This window comes from Polypterus senegalus, chromosome 9 (genome assembly GCF_016835505.1).
Source record: "Polypterus senegalus isolate Bchr_013 chromosome 9, ASM1683550v1, whole genome shotgun sequence".
NCBI classification, from domain to species: domain Eukaryota; kingdom Metazoa; phylum Chordata; class Cladistia; order Polypteriformes; family Polypteridae; genus Polypterus; species Polypterus senegalus.
The window spans coordinates 166,868,796-166,888,297 of NC_053162.1; the positions used below are offsets into that span (position 1 = coordinate 166,868,796).

A 19,502-nucleotide genomic window follows, 5' to 3' on the forward strand; every position below is an offset into this window, starting at 1 on the left:
CATGCCATTCATCATAAAGCAAGTGTGCTTTAGTTTTGTCCTTTGGTTTAGATGTCTGTGGTCTGCCGAGGGGCTTCTTGTCTCAGGTGTTAGAGGTTCTAGAGCCAAAGAGATTCAGCTTCGAGTCATGGCAAATACTTTTTGTTGATGGTTTTATTACTTGCACAAGCACTGATATTACAGACTTCTTTAAAAAGTCTCTTTATCACCATCCATCATCCAACCCACAATATCCTAACTACAGGGTCACGGGGGTCTGCTGGATCCAATCCTAGCCAACACAGGATGCAAGGCAGGAAACAAACCCTGGACAGGGCACACACACTTGTCTTTGGACTGTGGGAGGAAACCCACGCAGACACAGGGAGAACATGCAAACTCCACGCAGGGAGGACCCAGGAAGCGAACCCGGGTCTCCTAACTGCGAGGCAGCAGCGCTACCCACTGCGCCACCCCACCTTATAACTATCAACACTATTTTCCATTTCATATTTTAACAGATTTATATTAAAGCTGTCTGACTAAAGTCATCTGACATGGCAGCTATTTGAGCCTTCATGAACATCATGAATTCTGTAGCCTTTTGAACTTCCACTAAGGGCATAGTTCTATCTTGAATGCCAGTGTACCAGTGGGGCTAAGTGTGACTTGGGTTCTTCTTTTTGGGGATAAAATTCTTTTGACGTCTTTCTGGGAAGTTTCAGACCCAAGGAAATCAATTTTGCACTTTACTTTATGATCAAAGGCTTCCCTGAAAAGTTTTTTTTTAATTGTATTCCATACAAACAAGTCAAACTTGACAAAATTAAATTTAATTTAACCTCCACCCATGAAAAAGAGAGGAAGGCCAACAGCCAGAGTAAAACTTTAAAGAGAGAATCCTTTTCCCTAATATAAATGCTTATTCAAAAATGTTCAGAAACTGCCAGGTTTAAAAAAGTTTTGAACAGATACTCTAAGTGAGAATTAGATGTTTTCTAATTTCAAATAATATATAACACAAGATTAAAAGAGGTAGCGCTGCTGCCTCGCAGTTAGGAGACCCGGGTTCGCTTCCCGGGTCCTCCCTGCGTGGAGTTTGCATGTTCTCCCCGTGTCTGCGTGGGTTTCCTCCGGGCACTCCGGTTTCCTCCCACAATCCAAAAGACATGCAGGTTAGGTGGATTGGCAATTCTAAATTGGCCCTAGTGTGTGCTTGGTGTGTGGGTGTGTTTGTGTGTGTCCTGTGGTGGGTTGGCACCCTGCCTGGGATTGGTTCCTGCCTTGTGCCCTGTGTTGGCTGGGTTTGGCTCCAGCAGACCCCCGTGACCCTGTATTCGGATTCAGCGGGTTAGAGAATGGATGGATGGATATAACACCAGTTACCCTCTGACTTAACAGAGGTGGGCTAGGATTCATCCAGTTTAATAAGTCTGCGTGCTAATAGTGAGGTAAAGGCAATTCCAGTTTGTTTGTCCTTCTCCACTTTAAGCCCACCTGGGAGCCCACCAAACACGGCTGTTAGTGGATTAGGAGGGATTGGGACACCAAGACTGTCTGATGGGCATTTAAAGGTTTTGTTCCAGAATTAAGTTAATTTGATGCCCACCCAGAACATCTGGCCCATCGTTTGCAGGTTGGCTGTTGCCCTGGAAACATTTTTGGACAATTTTAAACGAGACAGATGTGCTGGATAAAAGATTTTAAGTTGAATAATTGTATGCTTTGTGCATATGGAGCTTGAGTGAATTCTGTGCATGGCTGTTTATCATTTTTTTATGCCATTTTCACTGCCAGGTTTGGATTGTTTGTGTGGCTGTTGATTTGGTAATGTATCCCATAAAGCGCATGTGACAGGTGAGGTCATCGGTACAACCTCCGATGGTCACGTGTTACATTGCCGGATTTTCCAGTTATGGGTAAAAACATAAATACTTGCAAATCATGGCAAAATGAAATTCTTTTTTCTTTTTAACTTGTGATAATGACCCTTGTCCCGTTACTCAACTTGCTCCTAGGACTTTAACTGACTTATCTTTTTCAATCACTAGCTGAAATACCCAGCATTGCCTGGACGAAAAAGTGTTTTTTTTTTTTTTTTTATTGTTTAAGAAAAATATAATAAAAAAAAACGACAACTTTAAAAATCAAAATAAATTAACAAACAATGAAGAATCACTAATGTCCTTCCTTGTCTTGCTGTCTTGTATGTGTGTTATCATCCAACTGACGCTCAGAATCGGCCAACTTTATTTAATTTCAAAAGCAACAGGCGCGCGGCGGTGGCGCTCAAACATAAAGAATGCTGGCAGTCGCCTCCAGCTCGCCCTCTGGTGGTCATTCCGAGTGTCAACTGAATGGTAACATGCATACAAGACCGCAAGATCACCCCCACCCTACTCGGAAGGGGGTGGGTTAGGGCTGATTTCACCCTGCAGTATTTTCAGTCAACCAATGAGAAACATTTGTACCAAGAGTCATGAAACTCGCTCCAGCCATTTGGAAGTGATGCTGGAACACACACACACACACACACATTGACATATATATATATATATATATATATATATATATATATATATATATATATATATATAAGATTTCACTTTTTTTACCCCCCAATTTATTTTCAAAAAGTCTACCTTTGTAAACAAATACCCTTTATTTTAAATAGTGCCTCACTATAATAAACACCATATTGAGGCACATTATACATACAGTCATGTGAAAAAGCAAGTATACCCCATGAAATGTTTTTTCTTTTATTAACATATGTGGAGATATCAAGATTTTATATTCATTTAAACATTATCTGCAGATACGTTACTGTATATAACGAACACCATGACACAATTGTATTGTGTAGTCCATCTTATAATTAAAAAAAAAAACAAATGCCAATTTCACATGAGTAAAGAGTAAGTATATCTCTCCATTTATCACTACCTAAATTTAGTTTGGCCTGCTATTGTTGAAATGTGTGTTCTCACCAAGCCAAGATTAAAAGTGCTCTCTGGGGCCTTCAGAAAAAGGTTATTAATGCTGAAGTTCAGGAAGGGATTTAAATAAAATCTCTAAACAATTGGAAATCAACCATGCCACTGTCTGAAATATCATCTATAAGTGGAGAAGGATTCAAACAAAAGCCCACGTGGCCAGGCAAGAGCAGGCCACTCCAGCAGATACAGTGCAAATGCAGATTGTAAAATGCATCATAAAAAGTCTCTAAAAAACGCAGAATGTCATCACAGCGTCTACAGGTAGCTCCTGCCACTGTTGATGTCAAAGTGCACACGTCTATCAGTAGAAAGAGGCTGCACAAATTAGATCTGCATGGGAGGTGTGCCAAGAGGAACCTTATGTTGTCCAGAGTGAACATCAGAGCAAAAATAAAGTTTGACCAGGTGCTCGTGGGCAATGACTAGGACTTCTGGAACAATGTGCCCTGGAGTGAGGAGATAAAGATACATTTATTTGGCTACAGTAGCGGAAGATGTGTTTGGTCAAAATCAAAGATAGCATCTGACCTTCAGAATCTGACAGGTGCTGATTAGCATGGTGGTGGACATGTTATGGCTTCGTGCCGCTTTGCTGCATCAGGACGTGGGCAGCTCACCTTCATAGAATACATTATGAATGCTTCATTGTAGAAAGGGACTGAAGCTCCGCCAAAAGTGGACATTGACCATTAACATACCAGTTAATCCACCAAGGAATGGCTAAAAAGAAAGAAAGAAAGAGGGTTCTGGAATGGCCAAGTCAAATTCCAGGTGTAAACCCTATTAAGATATAGTGGGAGTGGGATTTGAAATTGGTGGTACACACAAGACACCCTTCAAACATCACACAGCCAAAAGAATTCTACATGGAGGAGTGGGAAGAATTTCCTCCTCCCAGTTGGTATCAGAGATTAATTGACAGTTCTAGGAAATGCCTACTTGAGGGGGCAATGCCAGCTATTACAGCCAAGGATGGCATCACTTTTACCACAGATACAATTGGTATAACTGTTCATTTTCATGTAATAAATTATTGCAAAATCAAGTTTTCATCATTTTTCCATTCAATTACAACATTTATTTCTATGGCACATTCTCCTGCATAGGCTGTGGATCAAGAGGCTTTACAAGAAGCCAAAGAAAAGGTTACAAATGAATAAAACCAAATTAGAAATTGGTAAAAGAATAAATATTAAGGAATGAATCAATATGCACTTACATAACACAGATACAGTACACAAGTAACAGAAAAAGTAAGAGTTCTTATTTATAGATTTAGTCTGCATAGATGAGTCCGGTGGTAATTCAGATGGTCGGGAAGGGCAGAAAAAAAAAAATTCAGACAAAGAGATGGAGAAAAAAAATCTGCAGGAGTACCTTGGCAAGATGACCACCCGCCTTCCACTGGGCATTCTACCCAACATACGTGTGCTTAAATGATTCCTTATGTTTTTCAAGCTTCATCCTAGGAATTTGATGCAGCGGGTCTCGACTGTCAAGAGTATCTGCTTATCACATCAACTTTATCTAAACATATGGTTTAAATGAAGATCAAATCTTGATATGTCCACAAATCTTAAAGGGAGAAAAAAAAACATTAGATGGGGTGCACTTTATTTTTCCATATAGTACAACTGTCTTACAGAATTTTTTTTTATTTGAAACAGTTAAGAGCACACAGATCAGTCAAGGCAGTGGTCCCCAAACTTGGTCCTGGGGACCCATTGTGGCTGCAAGTTTTTGTTCCAAGCAGATTCACAATCATTGATATAACAGATATTATTTCATTAGCTGGTCTTTTTTTCTCTTATTCTGCATTCAGAAAAGCACACCAGTACCATTTTACATTTATAAAGATATTTAGGATTTTTTTTTTTTTTTTGCTGTAGTTTTAAATGTTTAATTCTCTTTTGTCATTTTCCTTTATTTAGCCCTTTTTATGTGTAGTTTGCTCCTTTCTCTGCATCTTAGTTTTTCTGAATTGCTAAAACACTAAATCCCATTGTAAAAACTAAACTGTCAACTACCAAAACTCGTTCATCAAATCAATCTCACAGTTGTCAAAATCTTAAACACTATTCATCTGGTTAGGACACAATTTGCAAATCTGAATCTCCCATTTACCAAAACTCTAAACACATTCTCAAACACAAAACACATTTAGCAGTGTGGTGCACTCGTAACCAGAATGGTGCACACAGGCTACAGAAGTGAAACACAACACACACTGTTTTCATCATTTACACACTACCACTCAAAATTGAAAACACACGTGTCCAATCAGTGCACCCAATTAGTAAACAGTATATCAGCCTAGTGAAATGCAAATGGCATGAGTGGATCAAACAATGGAGCAATACAATAGAAGAGGAAGAGGAGTCCGTGTCAGAGGTGGTGGGCAAGGACTAAGACCAAGAAGAAGATCTGCAATTTCAAATGACATTCGAGCAACTGTCAAAGATCATGTTCTGTTGCATGGCATGACTATGAGGGAGGCAGGGCAACGTGTGCAACCAAACCTAAGCAGGTTCTCAGTGGCTGCTATAATCTGGACCTTCAGAGAAGAAAACAGGTAAAAAGTATACGTGTCTCAGTAAGGGGACAATGAAAAATAATTTCTCCATGGAACTGTGTTTGAAAACATTTACTGAAAACATAGATGTGTGTGTGTATATATATATATATATATATATATATATATATATATATATATATATATATATACACACACACGTATGTATGTATGTATGTATGTATGTATGTGTATATATATATATATAAGTATACTTATAACTAAATGGTATTTTTTTTAGAATTGAAAGAGGGCCACATGAGGGTGGAAGAACACGCATGTGCTCACAACACCAGGAGACACTTACTGTGGATATGGTCTGTCAAAATAATGCAATTCGACTGCGTGAAGTACAGCAGTGGATTATAGAAGACAACATACATTTTGAGGGAATAAATAGTGTGAGTCTGTCAACAATTGACCGTGTCCTGCAACGCAACAAGATAAGGATGAAACAAGTTTATCGGGTATCATTTGAGCGAAACAGCAACGATGTCAATATGTGCAAGTAAGTAAGCTTTTACAGTAAACTCAGTACTAGAATGTATACTGTATTGTCTGGGATGCAGCACATGTATACTGTACGTCATACTGTGTCATTTACAGAACTAAATGTAGTTTGTTGTCACTGTGTACAGAGAATCTTTGAGCTTGACTCAATGGTTAGGCCTCATCAATACATCTTCGTGGATGAAGCTGGATTCAATCTAGCAAAAAGGAGAAGAGGTCGCAGCGTCATAGGTCAACGTGCCATTAATTATTGAACTGCCTGGCCAGCGTGGTGGAAACCTAACTATCTGTGCTGCCATCAGCAGCTATGGGGTTCTCCACAGTCATGTTACTGTTGGGCCATACAACACTAAACTTCTAGTGATATTCCTGGATGGTCTATGGGATGCTTTGCTTGAGCAGAGAGATCGCGAGCAGGCAGAGCATCCCATGTATGTTATCATTTGGGACGATGTGAGCTTTCACCGTGGTCTAAGAATACGCAATTGGTTTCACAATGAGCAGCATTTTATGAATGCGTTTCTTCCACCATGCTCTCCCTTTTTGAACCCTATTGAGGAGTTTTTCTCGGCATGGAGATGGAAGGTACACGACTGAAACCCTAACACACAGGAAAATGTACTTCAAGCAATGAATGGAGCACGTGGTGAGATAGGAGTGGAATCTTGCCAGGGCTGGATTCGACATGCTAAAGGATTCTTTCCTCATTGCCTTGCAAGGGAAACCATAGCATGTGATGTGGATGAAGTCCTGTGGAATGACCCAGCACAGAGGTGTGATGCTGAGGCAGAATAAATTATCTGAATAAGCTGTAAAAATATAATTTTTATATAACTTTTTTGCTGCAGTTCTTTTTTTTGTTAAAATGGGAGTACAAGAATAAATGAATGAATAAATAAATAAATATTATTTTCCCGCTATCCCACAGTGTTTTATATTCATTTATGTAGTGTGTAATCGTTGGTAAGTTGTGTTTGCACATTGGCTGGTTTTGTGTGGTTTTTGACAGTAGTGCTTGATTTTGAATAAAGTTAAAATAGTTTTGGGTCAAATGTTTGGTTTTGCAAGACAAGTCGAAGGTTTTGTGAGTGTTGCTTGAATTTTAGAGTTTGTGTTTAGTGTTTTGAGACAAAGAGATGAGATTTTACGAAATGTGTTTTTAGCAATTCAGAAAAACTGTAATAATGACAATTAACAAGAAGTAGCGCAAACAACGCTGAATGATGACTACTTGGGTATCAACCCCATTAATTAGTAAATAATGACCAGAACACCTTGGAAAGTAGAATGAACATCAAGATGAAAACATTGTTAAAAAGAAAAAACAAAAACTCTTCATTACTCACATTTAATTGCTTAGTACATTTTAATAAAATTGACCAAACTTAGCGTTGAAATTTCTACATTGACCCTCAAAACACAGAAACTGGGTAAATAACAGCTAATTTAATTAAAAGCAGAAGCTGGTTGGAGCAAAAGCCTGCAGCCACAGGGGAACCCTTAGGACCAAATTTGGGAACCACTGCCTTAAGTGACTTGCTGATGGCCACAGTGCCAGTCAGTGGAGGCGACTGAATTTCTAGTTTTGTGGTTTACAATGCAGTGCCACATAAGAGGACATGGTAAAGGTGAGCTACTGAATAGACCAAATAAACCAAAATGATAAAACAGGTTCTAGGTAGATCTCTTTTAATCAGAGAAGTTGCATTAAAAACAAATTTCAAATACAGAAATGCAAATTACAACTATAAGAAACAACCATCAGACTCTGAATCTTGTATTAACACATCATTTATATCACTATATGTTGTTAAACTTTGTGCTGAAAATGTACAGATTTCCTTTTTGCTAAATGGCTAGTACTTTACAGCTTACTATTACAAGAAATATTAATTTGTTCCCAACTAATTTTATGTACACCAAGATCTCTGCAGATATATATGTGATGTGACTATTATTGCCAATGGAATTTCAGCACTGTTACTATTCATCGAGGCAGCCTAAAGGAGTTGTTAGAATGAGCACTTGAAAACTGGAATGTCATATGCTGCATGGACCCAACTTGGAAAGCTTGCGGGGTGAGGGAGACTACAACACCACTACCCACTTCAGCATATCTTACTTAGCATGGACATGTTTTGGCAGAGAGAAAAAGGGCAGCAGGAAAAAGGCAATCCCATTGTACTTCCTTTTGGGCAAATCTGAATCCATGCTCTACCCCATGCCAGACGCTGCGTCTCTGACACATTACGTTCTACATATATTATTCACCCATTGCTAGCACAAAACTGCCATGAGTGGCAGAGTCAATCTATAAATGGCAGGTTATGTACTGAATAACTTACAGCTGTGCATCTTATAAACAGCAACCACCTTTTTTTTAATGCAGAGGATGCTTAAAAACAAAGAACAATTTTAGATGCGACATTTGTTTGATGATTGTCATATCATTTGCCTTTTTCAGATAATAAATTATATTTAATAGCGATTACACTTTGTAAAACAATTACGAGATAACATTAAGAGTGACTCTGGGTTTTCTTTTGCCACCTCTGTTTCATGTTCTTTACAGTTCAACAACAGCTCCCTAATTCAGTCCCACCTATGACTATGCATGTTGTGTTGTACGGGAGGGCAGAGCCTGTACTGACAAAAAAAAAAAAATCAAAAGTGTTAAGGCAAGAGTAAGTGCTACATGGACCACCAACTAATCTGCAACTAATATGAGCAATACCTAAATATGAAATGTGACTGATCAAATTTTGAATATTCTTGCAGCAGTAGCTCTTTGTTTTTAAATATATCTGACACCTACAACAGGAGGGAGTTGGTCACAAGTGAGGCAATGCTGTTCTTAGCTCACCTGCATGTAATGGCTATCGAGTATTTCAACTCTTAAAGTCCTTCGAAATATTCTATGAGGCACCGTTGCCACCTGTTTATATCTAACTTTCTACTGGTTAACTTTTTCTCACTCCATTCAAAACACGGCTTACAGCAGCCGCTCAGGAACGAGTACTTTAAAGTCGGTTACCTGCCTGGTTAATTTGATAACTAAGAGTAAGCTGAGGTAGCTGATCTAACCAACACAATACACTAGAAGCAGAGGGCTTCTTTCATCTTTGTGCCTTCCATAAAATAAAATAAAATAAAAAGATAGCTTTTGGAATACTGTTACTGTACACATTTTCCACTCAGGATTACCAGGCTAATCTCACTTTATATAGAATATAAGAGTGGCTTAAAGGCTTAATATATAGCATCATAAATATAGTTTTGGTCAGTGTCTCTTGTGACTGATCATCATTGCAGAGGCTTTTAAGCCCATAACCTGCATAAACTAGACACTCCAGCATTCTGGAAATATAATGAATATTTTAATACAAGTATTTAAATATAAAAAATGAACTGAGTGGATTCCAGAGTGAATGACCTATTACCAATGGATGAATAAAATCAACATGTTTACAGTGGGAAAACTAAAAAAAAGGACATCTTTCAGCAAAAAAAATCTAAATGTTTTTGGCAGAAGCTGAAAATAGGCACCATGTTTGATCATAGTTATTAAAAATATAATATATACCTAAAACAAAATGTGGAAATAATGCATTTTAAAAAGAATGCCTGGTGGGATTAAAATCAATCTGCTAGAATTTGAAAAAGAGGTGTGGCACTTACTCTGTGTTACGCATTTATAGGTCATTAAAATCATTAGGTAGTTAATAAAATCAAGATCAGAATAGTAAGTGTCAGGGATTAAATACTGCGCATTATTTTTTCTTCATAAAATTCCTTAATAACATTGACCTCTTAACAAATGATAAGCTACTTTAAAAATAAGCAAGGTTAAAGTTATTACAACAAATGTTAGCGCCATAGCCACAGCATACCATTCAATGAACTTCCATTTGCCATTGAATGTCATTTCAGTTACTTTACACAAAATCAAGCCAAGGAAATACATTTTGGATCTCCCCCACCAGAAGCATACAAATCAGATTCTCTTCTCATGCATTACATGATTCAAGTTATATAAAAAATGAAAACACAAGGGCCCTGTGTTTCTCTCGCTCTCTCCCTTTCTAGTGGTGTCCAGAGCACACCGTTAAATTGACTGATATCATTCTGCGCATGCTGCTGACCGCTTCTATCTAAGACCCTTATCCCCACTCATTAACCGCAATGCTATAGCTTAATTTGTATTGATACCTCACTGTTTCCAAGGGCAGGCGATTTAGAATCTACTAGCCTGTTTTAAAAGGCGTTGCTTGCAGAGTCTCACTATGTTTCCTCAGGTCACCAAATTCCAAAAAAGAAAAAAAAAAATGCTGGAATGCCACTGCGCATATTTAATTCTTTTAAAGGAAACCCTACTAAACATTTTGAGAAAGTAAAAGTCTTGAAACTTGAAAAATAAAAAAAGCACAGTGAGCCCATTGCAGGAATAAGGAGTAACACTGTGCTGTCTGTCACGTGAACAGTAATTGTACATCTGCCGTCTTCTGTTGAGAGTTAATGACCATTTCCATTCTGTTATGACATACACGTGATCATGCTTGCATTCTGAAGAGCACATCCAAATCAAAACTGACTTTTCCAGGAATTGTGGCCACTTCAGGTATTCTTTCTGGATTCGGGAAATAAACAAAAAGAATAAACACGGCAGTATCCTTTAAAAAAAAAGGAAAAAAAAAATGAGACCTGCTCCTTCATTCCCAAATGTTTTGTTTTTTTTTTTTTAAGATTGGGCCAAGCTTCCTTTAGGAGCTTCCTGAATAATGCTTTCAAATCGATTATTTTTTTCTGCCATTACTGGGTATGTCTTAGCATGGTTCCAGATTACACACCATGTTGTGTAAATTCAGGTGCATCTCTCAGAAGATCCCTTTTGGTAACTAAACAAGTCTCCTAGTCACTCAGAGTTTGGGGTATATGGGTGCGTATGTGGGTAGTTTTGTTTCTCTTTGTGAGAAAAACAGTTTTGTCCATAACATTTCCCTTTAGTTCCCATCTTGCTTGGCCTGTGCCTGCATCTTGCTCTCTGTACTTGATGAACCTTCAAACCTCTGTGATGCGATGGCTGCCTGGTGAGACATGCTTTTCCTTACAATATCCCCTTTTCTCCACAAGGTAATTTCCTATGAAAATAAAAAACAAGAAAACAGATAATTTCACTTACAAAGACATTTAAATATCCAGATTGTGTTAATGCTAACTATGCCTTGATTTTAAAACAATAAAAGCAAAAGAGGTAAAATAAATACAGGTATAATCTTGCTGCAACAAATTACAAGCTTATGTTTTTCTCCAAGTTGTCAGATTTTCCATTCTTACTCCACAGATAAATAGATCCGGTTGTATGGGGATTAACGTTTGGCCTGCTGCAAGAGGACATACAAGTAGGGTGACCACTGTCACACACATGTGCATGGGAGGCAGCTAAAGGGCTTGAATGAGGGTGCTGGACCAGGGGAGGATGGAGTGCATTAACCTTTTCTCTTTTTTTCCTGCAGACCAGTCATGAGAAATCCTGCCTGGCCCCAATGAGGTTAATTCCGGTTCTGGGCCTGATGACGTCACTTCCTCGGCTTAACTTTAAAGACGCCACTTTGTCACCTATATACCAGTTCGATTTTGAACTCAGTAAAGCTCATTTTCTTTGCCTTGCCGACTACCAAAGACAATATATGAAGTGGCTATTCCAAACTTTTTTGTGGCTAATTCGTCCTTTTGTTCTGACACCACACATTCAACATTTTCCAAAACAGACCTGTATCTCTCTCTCAAAGTACCATTTCCCATGCAGGCATTGGCCATCATGGCCTTTCATCTCCTTATTTACTAAAACTACTAAAAATGCCATTGCAACTCATGTTGGTGTTCCTCTTTTCCTGCTCCCATTCATTTTACCCAGCAATTCAACACTTTCAAAGCATTCAACTCAAATGATGTGTCCCGAATATTCCAACTGTCCACTCTTCATCTCACTTAGTAAATCTTTTTTTCACCTGTGCCCTCTTTAATACACCTTTATTTGTTACTTTATCTTTTCATGAATTTTTTTTTAACAAGAAAAAGCCCAGAGTTGACGTGCTTCGGGGACAGTGCCAGGCTGGAAGTTTCAGGTGGGAGACCAGTCGCACTTGTAATGTAAAGTGGGCTGAGTAAGTTTTGAGCACAAGTGTACTAGTCAAGCCCTTAACACACATAAAGGGGATGGATAATAAAGCCATATATTACAGATGCATCAGATAATACCGAAGAATTACCCAGGGCAAAGGACATACATCCAAAGTACTAAAGGGACTGATTTGGAAAAAACTATCACATCTTCCAGAATTTATTGTTGTGGTATGATAAATAATGACTGAGCTCATATAGTCTGGTCCATAAGTATTTGGACAGAGACACAATTTTAATAATTTTAGCTTTGTACACCACCACAATGGGTTTAAAACAAAGCAGTCAAGATGTGATTGAAGTATAGATTTTCAGCTTTAATTCAAGGAGTTTAAAATACTAAATAAGCTGTTTAGAAAAAAAAGTCAGACATTTTCATACATGGTCCCCCTACTTTCAGGGGCTCAAAAGTATTTGGACAAAGTAACACAACATTATCAATACTTGGTTGAAAATCCTTTACAGTCGATGACTGCCAGACCTTTTACCTACTTAGGGAACTGCTCCAACCTGGCTATGGAACAGCTTTTCAATCAAATGTCCATATACTTTTGAGCCCCTAGAAATGGGGGGCGGCTATGCAAAAAAAGTGGCTGTCATTCCTAAACAATGTATACAATATTATACTAAAACTGACAAGTTTTACTGTCTACAGCCTAAACATATTTCATTAGTATGCATTCTGATATAATGTTTTTGCACTCGCCTGCAGTGTGAAAAAAGTCTTGGCTACCAAATGTCTAAAATTGTTTAATGGTGAGAAAGACATCACTGAAAAATGGCAGTATTCACTAAAATATTTTTAGCATGAAATTGGTTGTAATAATGTCCTCCAATGGGACACTAGTGTGAAAGTAACAGAGATGAGCAATTATTTCATTATTTTAAAATTTTAGTATTAATTAATTCGACAATTATTCAGTTAAAGCTATCTGTCATGGTTTCTAAATAGTTCTGCTTTACGGAGTTTTTTATTCTATTGACAATCTGTTCAACTTGTATTGGTGTACTCTTGTTAAATTCAACTACCCATCCATATTCTGAACCTCCTTAATCCAGTTCAGGTTAAAAGAGAGCGAAGTGCATAAGAACCAACTCTGAACAGGGCACTAGTCTAGTACTATAGAGGTGTGAAGCACCTAAATATATGCAGTACCTCTTTGAAATGTGTGAGGAAACGGGATTTCCAGAGAAAACGCATGTGGAGACCAAGCAGACTCGCCACAATGACCGAGTCAAGATTCTATTTACTGTTTTTTGTAGCATTAGTAATAAACACTGTGACACGTGATAGGACAGTCACAGCAAAATTCTTATGACTTTTTTAACAATATAAAATATATACTAGATATTCTATTCCATTTTTATTTATACTTTGCTAGCAATTACAATTTATTTAAAAAAAATGTATTGTCAAATCAACTATTCTGTATGTGAAAAACTACAGTATAGCAGAGGTGTCCAGGACTTACCTGCTGTTTGAAGTAGCGCCTTTCCTCCTCATCAATGAGGACTAAGTTGAGGTAATACCGAACAGAGAACTTCTTATTTATATCTCGCATCGTAGGCGTCAGTTCATAGCCAGCAAGGAACAAACGAATGGGAATGGATTCGCCTAAAAAGCAGACAACAAGTTTGTGATAAAAGAGTGTTTCTCACATGCACACATTCAATATCAATTCCCTTTTTTCTTGTGGTGGCCATATTACACCTGGAAGACTAATACTTTTGTAATTTGCAGCAAAAAATCAAAAGCAGTGGGGGAAAAAAATAATACAGTTTACCTTGTCCAGAATTGCTGGTTTATTTTGAAAATGCAAATGGATAAAGAACATTACAAGCAACAGCTTAAAAAAAAAATAGGAAATACTGATAAAATCATTCAACCACAGAAAATAGCATCTGATAAGTTGCAGTAATAATTATGCATTCATCAATTTTCTAAACCTTCTTTATCCTAAGTTGGGTCACAGGGAAGCTGGAGCCTATCTCAGTAAGTATGGTTTGCATGGCAGGAACGATCCTGGACTGGGCGCCAGTTCTCTAGAGGCTGAAAAGAAACAGACACACCCGGGATGTGAATCCATGGCGTCCTTGATGTGAGGCAGTGGCGCTACCAGTACGCAAACGTGCCACTCTACTAATAATTATATCATGTTTAAAAAACAATTTAAGATCATATTCTTAAGTTAATATTTTTTCCTTTTATCAACAGCCATGTTGCACACAGTAAATAAAAGCACATGCTGTCACTCTCTCAACTTCTGGTTGGGCCTGTGTAAGCAAAATAATCAAAACTAAAATTATTTAGACTGAAGTGCAATATTACACACAAGACCTTCAAATATTTTTTGTATAAAAAGTAACTAATTCATAAAATAAAGAAAGATAACTAAAATGTTTTGTCATATTTAGTTACTTTTGAAAAGGGCTTCTACAGAACTGGGTTCATTTTTTTTTTACACAAGCCCTTATAATGTTCATTCTATTACATGTTGTTTTTTTTTTTTTTTTAATATTCATTTTCCAGACTTGCTTTTGACAATTCAAGGTTGGCATAAAGCTTACGGCAGGAACTGACCCTGGAAAAGTTCTTTCTATAACTGAATATTTGTTTAACATAATAAACACAATACAAGTATAATGTTTTACAAAACTATTATAAACAGCTCATTTTACTACTTAACCTATGTATTAAAAGGCTTTCAGATTTGCTTTAAAGAACAGTTTCACTGTTGTGTGCATCAGTAATTTAAAGCAATGGCTCAGATGCAAGGATATCCATCCAACTTAATAAAATCTATTGGAACTATAACTATAAATAATTAACTTTTTTGGTTACATTACTGTTGAAGCTAACTTCTTTTTACCATAATAAAAACTGACAAAGATATACAAACACTATACTTACTTCAATGACTGCATTCTGAAGGTACCTGGTGTTTAGTTTTACAATACATTTTATGAAAGCAGACTGATCTGCTCTACAGGACCTATAAGCTCTACATATTTACAAGGGTTTTTCAAAATGTTTCCTACTTTTTTTTGTTACCAAGTCATTAATGTGGATTAGCTTGTTGTAGCCACTGCAACATTGTAATTCTTAACTTGGTGGTTCAGTAACCAGTGGCTGTTTTCCTTGTTCTCAGTATGTGAGTTGCTACCAAGTTCTGAATATGGCTGTGCACCTAACAGTTCGCCTAATAAAAGAGATGCTGGACCAAGACCACAGGAATGACGTGTTAAAGAATGAATTAAGACCAATTACTTGACCAAAACTGGGAGAAAGACTCTTAAGAGGGTACTGTTTCTTTGTATCACAAGTCCTCACATTAATGCCCACACCAACATGAATGTCATTCAAAAAGTTAAAGTTCTCAATCACCCAGCTTACACAACAGACTGTTATGTTCAGATTTTCATCTGTTTGGACATCTCAAAAATTTACGGAGAGTTAATTATTTAAAGGTGATGATGAGGTGATGTAGGTTGTGACCAAAAAACAAACTCTGAAGGCATTCTGAAGCTTGCAGACTGAAAGTGTATACATAAATATGGAAACTGCACGGAGAGGCAAGGAAGTTTAAATTTCTTCTAATAAGACAATGTTGAAAAATAAAATGCAGAAACCTTTTAAAGAATCCTTGGAGGAAAAACTAGAAATCCTTTGCTTATACTGTGTTGTTTAAATGTATTTAAATGTGTTTGATTCTGCAGATTGTAAAAGAAAAAACATGCATTAACAAACTCCTAATGTTACTCGTTTAAAAAATGAAAACTGTATGCGGGTGAAGTATTCCTAATCTGAAATACTTGGGACCAGAACTATTTTGAATTTCAGAATATTTGCAAATACTTAACAAGATATCTTGGGGATACCCATGATCAAATAGAGAAATGCAGCTAATTCAACTAAATGACGACTGAAGAACTTTTTGTTTTTTCGTTTATACAAGGCTACCTGTTGTTACTTCTCAGGTAATTGGCAGACAGGTCTGGAATATCTTAGCCAAGCTTTAGCTCCGTAATGCCTACTGTTTCTTTTCGAATTTTGTAATTTCAGATTAGGGATACTCAACTTGTACTATATTATGTAATGAAATGAAATAATGGTAAGCAGTTTCAACAATTTGGCCACCAATTTTCCAAATAAAAAGTGTCACTTAATATACTCTTTATGTGCAATGGTCCCCTGGAGCTTTAGTTGTGAAGGTAAATGGCTACTTACAAATGCTAATAGTTTTGCATATTTTATAATGAACAAATTCCGCAGACAATTATAACAACATTTTTCCAATTTTAAGCTGCTGAATAAAGAGGAATACATTTTAAGACATTTTCTCAAATCTATTATAATAACAAATTGAAAATCTTAAGTATAACTTCATAAACCATACTGTTAACAGAGTAAAAGAGTAAAGGACACTAAAGAGATTACCTCGAACTGGAGCTCCATCCATGATTTCATACTTGGCTATTGTATCATTTTCATGATACACATTGGGTCCTGTGCCAGTTGTTTCACGTTTGATGATGTCAATTTCCATGTGTTTTATCTTGATTCGTACCAGAAGAAAATAGATCTTTCCTACAATTACATCTTTTAGATGGTACCTACAAGGAAAAAAACAAGGGACTGACTGATTTTCTACATTTGCTGTAGTTGATTTTTCCTATTATACCACTTGTGAGTAGGAAAATCTAACACATTTGTTTAGACAGCTGGTGTACATCAAATGGAACTGTATTATAATGTGTGTTTCTAATGTAGCAGACAATTAACTTGACAATAAAATTTATTTTCTATTTGTTGCATTATTTGCATTATACTTCACATTTCATGCCCCACACTAAACTATGGAGCATGAACTGTTTAAATTTGCTGTCAGTTTTCTTCTCAGTAGCAATACTGTATATAGTAGATATTTGTGTGTGTGTGTGTAAGAATATGCAGTGACTGATTAACAAAATACAGAACCAAATTTACAAGGTTGACTTCCACATGGAAACCGAAAACTGTAAGCCTTTAGCCAGTTTAGCCATAAGCTGACTGGCATCTCATGAGATCAGTCACACTATGGCGAGTGTATACAACACATAGATGAACTGGAAGACCCGCCTGATTTTTTTAAAATCAGCTGTGTGGAAACATTTTGAGTTCCCAGTGAATTACGATAGCCGCCATTTTTAAGTAGAACAGAAGCAATTGGCATTTACATTTCATCAGCTAAGTGGCCATATGCAGTGATAGATGTTTTTGGCTTCAAGTATTTACTGAACACGCTCAAGCCTCCTTACAACATTCCATCCCGTGTGCATATACAGTGGGTACGGAAAGTATTCAGACCCCCTTCAATTTTTCACTCTTTGTTATATTGCAGCCATTTGCTAAAATCATTTAAATTAATTTTTTCCCTCATTAATGTACAGCACAGTCCCTAATCCCACTTTTGATTTGTTCATATTTATTTTATTACATGGCCCTTCACTCATTGGATCCTGTTCATTACAATGTCTTATTCCCTGATTGGTCATCCTTCATGAAAGAAAATCATATTCCAACATACCAAACAGAAGAGTTTACGGTAATCTAAATTGTATTTTGCAGAGTTTGAATGCTGTATGCATGCATAAAAGGCAAATAATTTACTGGTCATTACAGTTTTGTAATAATGCTTGTTGCCGGCAATGTTACCACCCATTCACCAATGTTCCACTGATGTGCACATGTCCTGTGTAGGCAACATTAAATTAATTTGCATTTTTGATCATGTCAATGTGGATGGAGATGCCTTCATAAGTGATGTGAAAATGCAAGGATGGATTGAGATAGTTTTGGTTTAAAAACTCAGATTTTAAATGAAAATGCAGTAGTATGGACATCACCTCAGTCTGTCTCTGGATTATCTAATTATCACTTTAGTTGCCTGATCAAAGTTGCTTTTATTATAATGTAAAGTTTGCTCAGGATGGGGCAAGTAGTTGTCTTAGGACTGTTAAGTCATTGTTTTATGCAAAAAAAACAATTGGCTAAGTGGGTTTTCTTTTTCTCCAGCAATCATGTTGTTGTGCATTTTATTTATTAAATATTTTTTTACCTTATGGCTACAATATCTGACTCCAATTATTTCTCAATGCTGACCTTTTTTGGACATTTTTTACTAGTCTGGGACATGTATTTTGAAAACGTTAGAAAAAGTTCACATGGCACAATATTTCCTTATGTTAGGAATTAATTTATGTTCCTTCTGCCACTAAGGAGCCAAAGAGTTCTGTAGGCAAAAATGTGCAAAGCTGGGTAAAAAGTTTGATGTCTTTACCTATGTGGTACATTTCTTAATTTTTACTAAAAACTTACTTTGACTTGTTGTATTCGAACTCAATATGAAGACAGTCTTCAATTCCCACTTCCATCTTGATTGAGGAGTTCAACTCAGGATATGTGCTGAGGGTATGAACAACAATGTCCATCTCCTTGCAGATATCATTCAGTCGTCGGCTGATGGTTGCTCTAAGGAAGTACCTGGTGTGAAAAACAAATCTAATTTAGTCCAAACAAAATCTACATATGCAAGAAAATTCTCAATTTTCTATAGTTCACAAAAACTTAACAGTTTTTCTGCTGATACCTTTATTCGGTAATTGCGGTTTATTATATAATTTGAACAGGTTCTTTGTATATTCTGCAGCAGCTTCTTTCATTGAAAGCCGCTTAACATGTAATATAAGCAAACACAGAGACGAGAAATGACAAGTAGCTCTAAAGTAAGTCATATTCACCAAAAATCATGTTTTTGTAGTAACAAGTGAGTCCCTGTAATTACTTCTGGTACTGTAATTACAATCAAAATACCTAAGAAGCAGAACTAACATTTGGGCGATTGTTCTCATATCAACTTCAGTTGTTTTTTCTTCTGTATAATTATCTTTATTAAAACTAAAAATTAATTAAACGAAGTCTGACTTTGTATGTCTGCTTTCTTCTATATAAATAATAGAGTAGAATTTATTTTTAGCCTTTTTCCAATCCATCACAAAATTATTCGTGCTAGGATATTGGTGTTGAGGAATAAATTTCACAAAATGAAGTGAAAGAAAAACTAATAAAGTAAGGCTAGTATAAAGCACTACTTCAGATCTACTAAACAGATAAATAATTACAAGGTGGTGGTGTACTGCTATTATAAAAATTATCCTATCAGGCCGCTATAATGGATTCAGTTAAGTGAACTGTCTCAGTTTGCATCCACGCAGGATGAAAA

The 19,502-nt window shown here is 36.7% G+C and overlaps 1 protein-coding gene across 1 annotated transcript in view; it reads right to left on the reverse strand.

The window, feature by feature from the left end:
- Window positions 1-7,732: 7,732 nt before the first annotated feature.
- The window catches only part of LOC120535943 (vacuolar protein sorting-associated protein 26B-like), a 43,164-nt gene continuing 31,394 nt past the window's right edge, over window positions 7,733-19,502 (reverse strand). Inside the window, exons 3-6 of the mRNA XM_039764157.1 lie at window positions 18,599-18,763; window positions 16,679-16,854; window positions 13,713-13,855; window positions 7,733-11,198 (exon numbers count right to left, since the gene is read on the reverse strand). Coding sequence (XP_039620091.1) covers window positions 11,061-11,198; window positions 13,713-13,855; window positions 16,679-16,854; window positions 18,599-18,763 — 622 coding nt within the window. The 3' untranslated portion in view covers window positions 7,733-11,060. The remainder of the gene's footprint in view (window positions 11,199-13,712; window positions 13,856-16,678; window positions 16,855-18,598; window positions 18,764-19,502) is intronic.